General features: G+C 34.0%; 1 protein-coding gene and 1 long non-coding RNA gene across 6 annotated transcripts in view; one reads left to right on the forward strand and one right to left on the reverse strand.

The window, feature by feature from the left end:
* The window catches only part of smarca5 (SNF2 related chromatin remodeling ATPase 5), a 28,709-nt gene that overhangs the window by 9,752 nt on the left and 5,556 nt on the right, over positions 1-13,401 (forward strand). For all 4 annotated transcript variants that reach the window (XR_015475512.1, XR_015475511.1, NM_001081629.2 and 1 more), the window contains exons 13-18: positions 9,845-9,997; positions 10,139-10,271; positions 11,548-11,696; positions 12,239-12,358; positions 12,447-12,554; positions 12,654-12,767. Coding sequence is in view for 2 of the 4 variants with exons in the window: in NM_001081629.2 (NP_001075098.2) it covers positions 9,845-9,997; positions 10,139-10,271; positions 11,548-11,696; positions 12,239-12,358; positions 12,447-12,554; positions 12,654-12,767 (777 nt within the window). In the remaining 2 variants the exon portion in view is untranslated. The remainder of the gene's footprint in view (positions 1-9,844; positions 9,998-10,138; positions 10,272-11,547; positions 11,697-12,238; positions 12,359-12,446; positions 12,555-12,653; positions 12,768-13,401) is intronic.
* On the reverse strand, positions 1,066-4,854 carry LOC137495829 (uncharacterized). Of its 2 annotated transcripts, none has more exons than XR_015477205.1 (6): positions 4,584-4,854; positions 4,226-4,281; positions 3,638-3,697; positions 2,721-2,835; positions 2,345-2,456; positions 1,066-1,305 (listed from the first exon to the last, which is right to left on the reverse strand). It is a non-coding gene; the product is annotated as an uncharacterized LOC137495829 (long non-coding RNA). The 2 variants fall into 2 exon arrangements; XR_015477206.1 differs by lacking the exon at positions 4,584-4,854 and adding an exon at positions 4,381-4,461.

Below are 13,401 nucleotides of genomic sequence, written 5' to 3' on the forward strand. Positions count from 1 at the left end.
TCATCCTCTTCATTTTGAGGAAAGCTGTGCCACGGGGCCCCTGAACACGTATATTGGCATGTACTGTGTTTTGAACAGTAGCCTACTACAGTAAAGAACTTCATTTGATCAGTTGTGGTAATACTATAGTTGCTATGGTAACACAAGTGTAATATAAACAAATTACCCAGTGCTGTATTATTTTACAATATAGGGTATTTTATACTACAAATCACTACACTTTACTGTAGTTAAAACTACACTTTGTATTATTTTATCTGTTCACTATTGGTAATACTACTGTATTATGAAGCATTAATTAACAAGTCGTAAATAATACTAGCCTAAAACATAAGTATAATACAAGTATACAACAAGTATAATACTCAAAAACACTAGAATTTATTAAAGAATTTACCTTAACCTTTTAGTTTTTTGTGTATTGTTAATAAATAGTAAAGCAAGAAAGAAACCATATCAACATTCTTGGAATAACCCTTCGCTACGCCTCGCCCTCCTTAGTTACTGTTGCTACGCCTGTCAAGCTTTCATGCCTGGCACATCTATTACAGTGTGTATGCGCTGGTGTCAGACATTCCCAAGGATTTAATTAGTCATTTTTGGCAAACAGGTGAGATATCTGAGAAAGCCAGACAAAAGAGGACTGCAGTACACTGTAAACGATTTCTTGTTAAATTAACAGTAAGTTACTGGCAACAATTATCCAGTAGCTGCTGTATTTCATAAAACAGTAACATTACTGTAATACTAATTACATTAGTATTACATTTACTGTAAAATGTAATACATCATTTTACTGTTGTTGATTTTTACTGTAACACCAATTACAGTAGTGATACACATACTGCAAAACTGAAAACAGTATTTTATTGTACATTTTTACCATGAAGAACTACGGTATTTTAACGTTACTTTCATTATTACTGTATAGTATTTTACAGTTATTAAATGTTATTTTATTTTATTTAATAGTGCTACTTTATAATGGGTAAAAAAAAGTTCAAAAATTGCACAAGTGTTATTTTAACTGTTCAAGAAATACAAGAAAAATAAAGAAACTGAAACTTTAACTTCACAATAAAGGTTTATTGTGTAAACCATGCTAAAACAGTAGCAATTATTCAATATAACAAAGCAACAGAACACTAATAAACAATTGATCATTAAAACCAGTCAACAATTAATGCATCAAAAATTATTACAATTTTAAAAACAGGTGAAAATACTGCTACAAGACAGGAAATGATGAAGGTCAAATGATGTGGAAAGGGACAGTGAAAAAGGGCAGCAGCACTTCTGATGATCCTGCAAAAATGACAAGCAAAATCAATCACTAAAGTAAAAACTGATCATCCCTCAAACCATTTAATTCATTCAGAAACGAAACACTGCACTGTTGTTTTTATATATATATATATATATAAATATATATAACAGTTATAATATATATAACAGTTTTTTTTTATTGTTTTTGTTGGTGAAATACAGTTTGTTGTCAATTCGAAATTACACTAACGTTAATGGGGAAAAGATCAGCGGGCATTGTTCTTGAAGATCGCTAGTCAGGTGTCCACACAGGTGTGTAAAAAATAAAGTCTCATCTTAACTTAATGTCCGACTCTGTATAGCTCGAATATCTGATTCCATGATCACACTACTAGTGCTTCCACGGATTTAAGAGGGGTAAACACAGTTCATTCTCACTTTAAGAGGCTACATATTTAAAATTAAATAAATAAAAATAATCTAATTTAACGTGACTAATGTTAATTAAATACTTTTAGGCTTTTAACACGTATAAATCCACTTCTAACTTACAGATAAGATTGCGTTAGAGAACATAAAAGCTGTGGGTGATTTTTTAAAATAATGCTAATGATGAGTTACTGATATTTGGTTTGCATAAAACAAAGTAATCACTAAGCATTCATTTTTGGCAAAATCTGCAGAGAGGCTCAGCGACACGAGGAAATGTGTTAAAGTTGAGTAGAGAACTTAAGAGCAGTCTAGCCTACTTCATGAAATGTTTGTGGTAATATTCTGCTGTCAATTCGTATTACTGTATTTTAATATGCAGCAGTGATGGCATGTCAGCGAGACAAATAAACATTTTATCGAGTCATTTTATACAATTTATTTATTTATTTATTTTTTTATACAAACTCTCTAGTGACATTTCCTCAAACTAAATCATCATGACGTTACTGTGCACAGCATCAGTAAAACGTTGAGAATAATTTAAATACTTAATTTTTTAAAACAGTCACTGCTGATTAGAAACTAACATTAAAGCTAAGCTTACAGAAATCCTGTATGCATGACAATATAAAGATGTATTACTCACTGATGTCGAAGCACTTCCAGGTCATCAGAGATGTAGACAGGACAGAATGTGTGCTATCAAATGAGCTCTTGTGCAGCCTTTGTTGGACATCCAGGTAGTATGTTCACCCACACTGTAAGAAACAAAAACAGAAACAATTTATTAAAATGTGAGGGATAGTAAACATGTTTGGTCTACAGAGAGAAGAAAATGTTTAATTTAAGCATTGATCCTAATGAATCTATTTCTGAACTACATTTAACCTTATCACGGAAACAGCATTTTTGAGCTTTTAGACCAGGGGTGCTCAACCTTGTTTGCTTTAAATTAGAATTAAAACAATAAATCTCTATGTCAAATAAAATACTTCAGATCTAAATAAAGCAGGTGTTTTTACCTAAAGGTTCCTTCCCTCCAGTTAGTTTGGCTGCAAATCCCTCCACATCTGTGCTTTATTCGGTTCTTGTCTTAAGAGTAACTGGTGTCACATTCCAGGTTCATCACAATCTGGGCTAGAAAGACAATATGGCAAAAGACAAGACATATAAAAATAAGTCTCAGAATAAAATATTTAAAAGGATAGTTTACTTTTTTGCCACCATTACTCCATGTGTTTTAAATCCGTTTAAATTTCTGTTAAACACTAAAGCAGATATTTTGAAGAATGTTAGTAACCAGTAACTATTGACATCCATATTTGAACCAAATTTCTTTAAAAAATACGAGTTTGTGTTCAACGGAACAAATTAAATGTATAACTATTTTGAAACAAGTGGAGGATGCCAAAGATGCTATTATTTTCATTTTGGGGTGAACTGTCCCTTCAATTCAAGTGTCAAGCAATAGTCATAAAAACTGATGTGTCGCTTGAGGAAAACTAAATCAAGTACTTTCTTTGAACAAGCAGAATCATTATGCCATTGTATTCAGTGATTCTCTTTTACATTTTCCCACTATAAAACGATAGCTTCACCATGCAATCTATGTTTACACAAAAAATGAATAGCATAAAATAACATATTGAACTAAACTTACAGTTTCCAGGCTGTTTGAAAAAAAAAAAAACACATACGCCCAGTAAAATTGCTAATAAACACAAAGACAACAGTTATAGAAAAAAATGTTTGTCTAATATTTACTCAGCAATTGGTAGGCAAATAGCATAGCCGTGGCTGTTTTAACCCCAGATTTTTTTTTTATCTTAAGAACTGCTGGAAGAAGAAAAAGAGGTTGTACATGAAACTCCTTACAACAAATCTGTGAACAATTTGACATTTAAAAATCTAATCAAAATGAGGAAGACATCAACATTACCTTGAATAATCAAGTGAGGAGAGATTGGTAGCATCAGTTTTTCAACATCAATTACTGTAGCTGAAAAACAGATAAATATAATAAGAGTAAAATAAGACTTAACATTAATTAATCTAAATCTATGGTACAATTATACCAATCTGTATGGGGTTAAAATACATTTGTACACAAATCATTCCCTGACCCCATCAATTTATCTTAGAATAGGATGGATATATATATATATATATATATATATATATATATATATATATATATATATATATATATATATAGTGATAATGACTTTGGCTTATATCTGTGTACTCAGAACGTACACTCACTTCAGGTACACCTGAACACCAAAAATTAAATGTACACTATACATCAAGCTCATTAACATTATTGAGAAATAGACAATTAATATGTATTTTGTTAATATTAACGTTAGCTTAAAATAATTCAACTGCATTTAATTTTCAGCTCCATTTAATAAAACAGGTAAGACTCATTTCATTATGAGTTTAGTTTAAATAACTAACTTACAGTTGAAAAATTTTACCATAATGATAGCTTAGTCATAATGACTATGTGAAGACCAGAGCTTACCTTAACGGTAAACGTTTAACTTTTCATGGTGACTTCGCCTTCATCTCAGTGTTGTGCTGAAATAGAGAATTCATTAATGCAGTTACAATAAGTTAAAGTTATGTTTTTTCAGGTAACTTAACGTATGGTCAAAAACTCACTCAAGATAAACTCACTGTATCTAATACCTCGCAAACACTACAATGACCGCCTGGCGTCTGTTATTTCTTGTTTAAAATACCGTTTGTTAACGGATAGCGTCACATACGAACCTACAACTAATGTCACTTGGTTAATTCTTTTAAATTACACACACAATACACAGAAATACTTATAAAACAATCCTTTAACGGACAGAATTTGACTTTAAAACACTTACCGAGGATGAATTAGCTGGATGAAAGACGACAGGTGAATTTCAAATTAGGAGAGCCGTTGCCTGCATGTCGAGTCGTGTCCGTTCGGTTCTATGAATCGGCTCCTTAGTGAACAGTAAAGAACCGAATCCGCCTAAAACCGATTCCTTTTTGTATATGATTCATTACTATTGCGTTATACTGCTTGGCCACACGCATTTATACACTAATTATACACTAATTGCATATTGCTGAATGTGCTTGTGAACACGTGTGATCAAATAATTCCCGAGCAAACGGTTCAATTCGGTTCAATACGATTCAGAGTTGCTCGAGTGCTGAACCGAACCAGTGCAAACGTGATATTGTAACATTGTTTTTTATTCACTTTACCAGCGAAATTATTACATATATCTGACCTTGACAATAAGAATAAAGTTCGTTTGAAGTGTTTTGAGAATTATATATAAATATATTTTTTTTTTCTCCCAGAATTCATTTCACATCTACAAGCAAATGGTAATGGCGGATGAGAAAGCCCAGCTAATATTATAAATATTGCGTTTAATATGTCACGAAATGAAATTTTAACAGTGTTTCATGCGAGAATGTAGTTCTTACAAACTCAAATCTGTGGTTTATTTATAGATATCATGCGTAAATTTTAAGCGTGCTTTGCCGATAGCGGAGATTCTGACCTCCAGGGTGTCCATCATCACTCATGTATCCGGCGAAACGAGGTTATAATCGGCTAGACATGTGAGACTTGGCCCGGTCTTAGATGGCTCTATAATGAATGTGTTATAAAATTAAGTTTTAACCGTTTTTTATGCGGGAATGTAGTTGTTTTTAACTCAAGTCTGTGGTTTATTTATAGAGATGGTGGTTATTTTAAAATATTGTTTTGAAAATGCGGAGATATGTGACCTCCATGGTGATGACGGGTGCCCTAACCTCATGAATCCGTTTAAAGCAGGCTGGTCATTATGACATTTAAGCTGACTTTGGTTTCATGATGAATCAATTACTTTTGTTCCAGTTTACGCTTTGGTTAAGCACAAAGTTATGTTGATTAAAAATGATTTAATATTTTCATGTTAACCTTATAAAATTAAGGTGCAGTACACCCAAAAATGGAAAACCAGGGGACAGTTTTATGCACTGAACAGTCTGAAGAAACTGGTTATTTTATTTTTCTTCACAAAATACTTTGTCAAAAAATAAAATAAACATAATAATAATAATATAAAGTGTGTGTAGAGTTTTTCATGGTCATTTGCAGTACTGTATTTAGATGCACAGTAACTGATTTTTTCCCAAAATTCATTGTAAAATCTGCAGTAGCATACTGTTAATCATGTTCACAGTATGGGAATGTTGAGAATACATTATCATGCTGTGAAAACAGCAATATATACAGTAACACACTGTACACAGCTTATACAGTAAACAACTGTTGAGAAATGCAGTATAATACCGTGAAAACAACAGAAATCGTTTACAGTGTATACATTACAGGGGTATATTCACAACATAATAGCAACTGATTAGAAATTAATTTTATCAAAATTGAAGCAAGGTTAGCCTAGCCACCTCATACGCTGAACATTCAACAGCATAGTTCACGCACAGCAGGAGAGGTGAAATTATAAAATAATCTAATAACCTAAGAAACTGATGGATTTGTGCCAAATATTAGCATCATTGACCCATAACAGTGTACAGTACCTATTACTGTCAGCATGTTTGTGTGCTCTTTATCCAGTTTTTATTCAAATTTGCAGTTAAGTGGAAGAAAAAAATTGAAATGCACATTAAAGTATAAATAACAGAAGTGAACAAATAGATTTTTCCTACCAGCAAATATTAGTGTATGTATTTATATGCGTTACAATAGCGAGGGTTTAAACTAAGCAGTGCTCACAGGGTTCAACGCTAAGGATTTTTTCTACTGGCCCGATCGGGCCAGTGGTTCTGATTTTTACTTGCCCAGCCCAAATTTTCACTGGCCCCACCAAAAAAAAAAAAGAAGTTAATCGCTATTTGAATGTGCGTGTGTGTGTGTATACACACACACACACACACACACACACAGTTGATTTCAGAATTATTAGTCCCCCTAAATTATTAGCACCCCTGTTTATTTTTTTCCCCAATTTCTATTTAACAGAGAACAGATTTTCTCAGCACATTTCTAAACATAATAGTTTTAATAACTCATCTCTAATAACTGATTTATTTTATCTTTGTCATGATGACTGTAAATAATATTTTACTAGATATTCTTCAAGACACTTCTATACAGCTTAAAGTGACATTTAAAGGCTTAACTAGGGTAATTAGGTTAACTAGGCAGGTTAGGGTAATTAGGCTAGTTATTGTATAATGATGGTTTGTTCTGTAGACAGTCTGAAAAACAATTAGCTTAAGAGGCTAATAAATTTTACCTTAAAATGGTTAAAAAAATGTTTTTATTCTAGCCAAAATAAAACAAATAAGATTTTGTTCAGAGGAAAAAATATTATCAGACAAAATATCAACATTTCTTTGCTTTGTTAAACATCATTTAGGAAATATTTTAAAAAGAAAAAACAAAAAACAAAAGGGGGCTAATAAATCTGTATATATATTTACGGTAATTTTTAAAATGTTTAAGGAAAACTATTCAGTTCATCAAGGCTATATTTATAAATGTAAAAAAGGTGTAATTGTTAAATATTTATTAAAAATTTAAATAACTGCTTTGTTATTGTATTTAGTTTCAAATAAAATAATTACTCCAGACATTATTGATTTTATAACTATTACCATTAATAAATATAATAATAATTAATATTAGTGATTTCTGAAGGATCATGTGACTGGAGTAATGAAGCTGAAATCTCATCTTTAAAATCACTGGAATAAATGAATAAATTAAATGATAAACTACTTTTGAACAGTTATTTTATAGTGCAACATTTCACAATTTGTATTTATGATGAAATAATTGCAGCCCTGGTGAGCAGAAGAAGCTTGTTTTAACATATTTAATCACACTGACCCCAAACTTTTGTGTATTGTGTATAGAATATTTTATAAGTGAAAATGTGCACTTTAATTTTAACAACCCACAGACATCGTCACCAAATACAAATCGAGGTCAGACTTTCTCATATATACAGAGCCTCATTTCAATTGTCAGGTTTTGTAGAAATCGATCAATTGAATTAGTCAATCTATTAAAGAAACGTTGACTATAATTCTGTATTTTAGGCTTAAATTATAGAGAGACATAGCAGATGAACCGAGACTGCATCAGATCAATGTAAATCTTTCTTTCGAGCTGTCAGTGCGGAAATGAACAAAACAACAGGCCTAATACAACATATTATACGATTAAAATATGGAAAAATTAACAGATAGTAATTTCGGTCAATTTTCCTGACGGATAAACCGAGATCAGGCTGGATAAACTGCTCTCGGTAATATTTCAGCATGCTTTCACTTTCGCATTTACCGGTAAGAATGACATCTCGCCCTGCTCATCATTCCCTCTTCATATAGCCGTATATATGGCTATTACACGATCATGATACACTGTGATATAGCCTGGGTCGTTAGTTCGTTGCATTGTTTTGTTTTCTCGCTACAATCGATACGCTCAATAGGACAGAGACCGCGTCTCATTCAGGCGATCTTGGACTGATTGGTTTGGCGCGGAAGCGAGCGCAACTGCTGGATATATGCTAAAAAAACGCGCTAACGGGTGAAACGAGACAGATTCCGAAACAAACGTCTATGTGTGAAAGCACCGTAAGATTGTATTTGCACACAATTGACAGACAGTCGCAGCACGCAGCTCTGGCTCGATCTGGCAGGCAAAAAAGCAGCAGCTGGCCCGATCGAGCCAGTAACATTTTGTACACTGGCCCGAGTGTCTCGCACGCTGGCCCCGGGCCATCGGGCAGTCCTTATTGTCCAGCCCTGGCTCATAATATCGAGTGGAAAAAAAGAAAAAGACCGCTGGGAAGCATAACCTGCTTTGTTTTTTTTTATTTATTTTTTTAAAAGAAACACAGTTTAGATCTGTTTAGGATAAGAGGAGTGTGAGTTATTGCCACCTATCATTGAATGTGAATATCGAAAACAAAACCAACTTAGCTTAACTCCTTTACCGCCCCTCACACAGCTTGATCCACGCTGGCATTTCTCCTCTTGGGCTTTGGTTTTGAAAAGGGAAAAAATCCCACCACCCAGTCCAAACTTTTAGGATAGCGGGTGTCAGATTTTCACAATCCAATTGCGCAACGATTTGGCTTGTTTCCCTCGCTCGAAAGCTTGACAGAGCCTCTGCCCGTAGCTACGATTGGTAAGCCGCGATTGGTGGGTGGCGGTTTTTGGGCGTGGCTTAGCGAAGGGTCAGTTTAACAGGAGGATCCCGTGAGAGCAAAAGCACTAAAGGTATGAGACGCCATCGTAAACAAAAGTCAAGCGAACGCAAAGAGACTGAATGCACGAAAGAGAGAGAGAGAGAGAGAGAGAGAGAGAGAGAGAGAGCGCGAGTATTGGCTCGATCTCAAGTTCAAATTCAAATTCTCTCTGCGTTCGCTTGACTTTTGTCCACTCCGGCGCCTCATAGTAGTCACGTTGGATACTGTCGAATCAAAACAATCTACCGTGCTTCGATTGGACGTCATGCCGAAAGCGCGCGTGCTCACACACACGCGCGCGCATGCTGTCACACACAGCACGCACACATAAACGGGGAGAGAGAGAGAGAGCGGTCCATGTCAACATACTTTTTTATCTTTGGGCTTTTCATGGGAAGCAGCAAGTCTTTACAAGTCAATAGGGGCAAGTCCTAGTCAAAGTCCAAGTCATTTATGTTCAAGTCCAAGTCGAGTTGCAAGTCTTTTTATATTTTGTCAAGTCGAGTCTAAAGTCATCAAATTCATGACTCGAGTCTGACTCGAGTCCAAGTCACATGACTCGAGTCCACACCTCTGGTATATATATATATATATATATATATATATATATATATATATATATATATATATATATATATATATATATATATTATATATATATATATATATATGTATGTATATATGTATATGTGTATATATATATATATATATATATATATATATATATATATATATATATACACACACACACACACATAAAACTTGAAATTTTTGCTGTATACAGTGCTAGAAATAAATGTAAAGTGCTGAATTGCATAGGTTTTTTAAAAATTTTTTTATTTTACCGTCTGACAATTTTCTAATCTCCTCAGATTTCCATCAATGCCTTCAACGAGCCCAACAGCTCCAAGTTTCTGTTCATGTTGAGCACCAGAGCAGGAGGACTCGGCATCAATCTGGCCACCGCAGACGTGGTCATCATCTACGACTCTGACTGGAATCCTCAAGTGGATCTTCAGGCTATGGTCTGTGTGCTTTCTGACCTTTCTTCAGCTTCGAGATGTTTTTTTTATGTTTGAACACATGTACACCATATTGCTTTTCTGTGTTCCCCAGACCTGCTGGTTTATTTAAAAGTTTTTCTTTCTTTAATTCTGTCTGTTCAGGATCGTGCTCACAGGATTGGTCAAAAGAAACAAGTGCGGGTTTTCCGTTTCATCACCGACAATACAGTTGAGGAAAGAATTGTCGAGCGTGCAGAAATGAAGCTCCGCTTGGACTCTATTGTCATTCAACAAGGTAAGATGTGAAACATTCAGCCACTTTATGATTACTTTACAACTATTGTTTTGAAATATTTTGCCTATATTTTTTTATGGTCACTTTACAATAAGGCTTCATTAGTTAATGATAGTTAATGCGTTTATGGCCATGAAATAATAATGAACAATACTTGTACAGCATTTATTAATTTTAGTTGACATGCAAATTTTTGTTTGTTAACATTAGTTAATGGACTGATGTTTGTAAGGATGCTGGAAGTCCTTGAAAATGCTTGAATTTTATTGTAGTGTTTGCAAGCTTGGATTTTGGTGCTTTGATTTCTGGATAAAGTGCTTGAAACCGCTTGAAAATGTAATTGCTTTTGCAATCCTTTATCTTACTCTACGCATGTAGTAATTATTAACTATTTAAATAAAATACATTTTCAATGAAATGAAAAAAATAATAAGTAGTTGTATTTAATATGATTTCTGTGTATATATAAAATCACTTTTTGGACATATCGTCATTAACGTTTGGTCACACTTTCATTTAATGTACAATTCTGGCTATTAACAAACCATTACCTGTTTAGTTATTGGGATTATGGATGTAAAATAAGATCATACTTTATAAGTGCTAATAAACGGTACACATCATCATAATGGGCATTTATTAAGCCATTTGTAAATGGGGTGAATTATTACTTAAACCAAAAGTTGTGTTGTTAAATTTATGCTTATTGCTTTATAATATTGTCTATTGTTTCCATGATTTGTATTTATGCATATGATACCCTGGAGCCGCAGATGCGTCTGTAGCATGATGCATTTATGATGCAAATAAATTACATTTAAGAGAATAAACATGGAGCAAACATGCCATCAAAGTTATTTTTAGGATAATATGCTATACTGAAGAATACAATAACCAATAGCATCTGATGTAATGGGTTTGAATATATATTTAAGTAAATGTGAACGTGTATGGGTGTTTCCCAGTATTGGGTTGCAGCTGGAAGGGCATCTGCTATGTAAAACACATGCTGGAATAGTTGGCTGTTTATTCTGCTGTGACGAACACTGGTAATTAAAGGGACTAAGCCAAAGGAAAATGAATGAATATTATCTTTAAGTATGTACTTCGCCACACTTGCTGGAAAAGTTTGAAAATGCTGCTGGAAAGTGGGTGAAAAGTCCTCTGTATTTATGTTTGGAAAAGGTATAAGAACCCTGAACATTGCAATGTTTATTTTTCATATATTGTAATATAATTTTTTTATTATAAATAAATTTTTACATGCATCCTACAGGCAGACTGGTTGATCCTAGCATGAACAAACTGGGCAAAGACGAGATGCTTTCCATCATTCGGCACGGTGCCACTCACGTGTTTGCCTCAAAAGAGAGCGAGATCACAGATGAGGATATTGATGGCATTTTGGAGAGGGGAGAGCGGAAGGTAAACCTCAGATCTAGGGACATTGCATTGCAATTGCATTGTTTCAGTGATTTAAAGTCTGCATGAACCGGAAGCTATGACTGTTTTTTTTTGTATTGTGATGCTAGAGAAATGGAATATTAAATGAGAAAACAGTGGGCGTGGCTTGTTTTTTTTTCTACTGCGCGCTGATTGGATATAATAAAGTAGGTGTTTCATTCAGAAAGATGAGGGAAAAGGGTTTGAGGAGAGTTATTACAACCTAACAGACTCCTCCTACTTACATTTTTGTTTGTTGTCAAAACTGACAGCTGGAGGGGTGTGGTTAAGTGTTAGCCACACCCAATACCTCAGACATGCATGATCTGAGAAGTCAACTGAAAACAAAGAGGAAGTGCATTTCCAGATTTTAATTCTAGATACAAGGGCAGACTTTTTTTTTGCTTAATGACATGTACTAATGAATTGTTCACCACAAAACTGGGAATGTGAGCTGACAAAATCAATATGGATAGTTTTCATTTGTACTTTAATAGAAACTCTCTTTACAATGTTGGCTTTAGACCATGGAGATGAAGGAGAAGATGGCCAATCTTGGAGAAGGCTCTCTGAGAAACTTCACCATGGACACAGAGAACAGCGTGTATAACTTTGAGGGTGAAGATTACAGAGAAAAGAAGAAGGTAATGCCATGTAAATCGCTGCAATTGCTTGTCATTATAGTCTTGGTTTTCAATGTTGGTAATAGATCTGAACTTCTCTTCTTCTCAGGTCGTCACTAACTGGATTGAGCCACCCAAGAGAGAGCGTAAGGCCAACTACGCTGTAGATGCCTACTTTCGAGAAGCCCTGCGCGTCAGCGAGCCCAAAGCACCAAAGGTATTATTAGCCCTTTAACTCATCGCTGACTAAATCAGTGTTTTAATTGAAAACCTTTTCCCCTAGAGCTGTCTTAATGAACTCATCTGATCTCCTCAGGCTCCACGTCCTCCCAAACAGCCCAATGTTCAGGACTTTCAGTTCTTTCCACCTCGGCTCTTTGAGCTGCTGGAGAAGGAGATCCTCTATTACAGGAAGACTATTGGCTATAAGGTGTTGTTTTCCGTCATTTTTATGTTCATTTGTTTGTTTATTTATGTTTTTACATCTTTATTAATATTATTATTATTTGCATTTTTAATTTTAATTTAATTTAGGACATTTTGTCATCAGTTATTCAACTTTATGTAATAAAAAAAACTGATTTTTTTAAATCTTTACACACATCAATATATACTGACTGAGTAAAATTATTTAGAAAAAAGGCAACATTAAATATGTTTTTTCTTTATTTCACCAGGTAAAAACCCATTGAGATCAAGATCTCATTTAAAAGGATGACCTGGCCAAGAAGTCTGCTACACACGACTTATGAAAAAAAAAATTATTATAAATAGAAAATTAAGATAATTTAAAAATACAGTTTAGTTGTTCAGCTATACCACATTTCAATATGTTAAAAACACACACACTGAGAAATGGACTGTTGTTGTTTGTTAAAAAGCATAGAGCTAAAAGATTTGATTGGGATGAGCTCAGACATTTATAGTTCAGACTAAAGTATTCCAGGATGAGGGAGTGGCATGACTAAAGGCTCGCCTCCCCATTTGAGTTAAAACCCGGGAAATAGTTAAATGATAAGATTCACTTGAACATAGGGCATAGTGGCTTTTTGACTTATGAAGAA

The sequence above is a fragment of the Danio rerio genome, chromosome 1 (assembly GCF_052040795.2).
Source record: "Danio rerio strain M-AB ecotype USA chromosome 1, GRCz13ab, whole genome shotgun sequence".
NCBI lineage: Eukaryota > Metazoa > Chordata > Actinopteri > Cypriniformes > Danionidae > Danio > Danio rerio.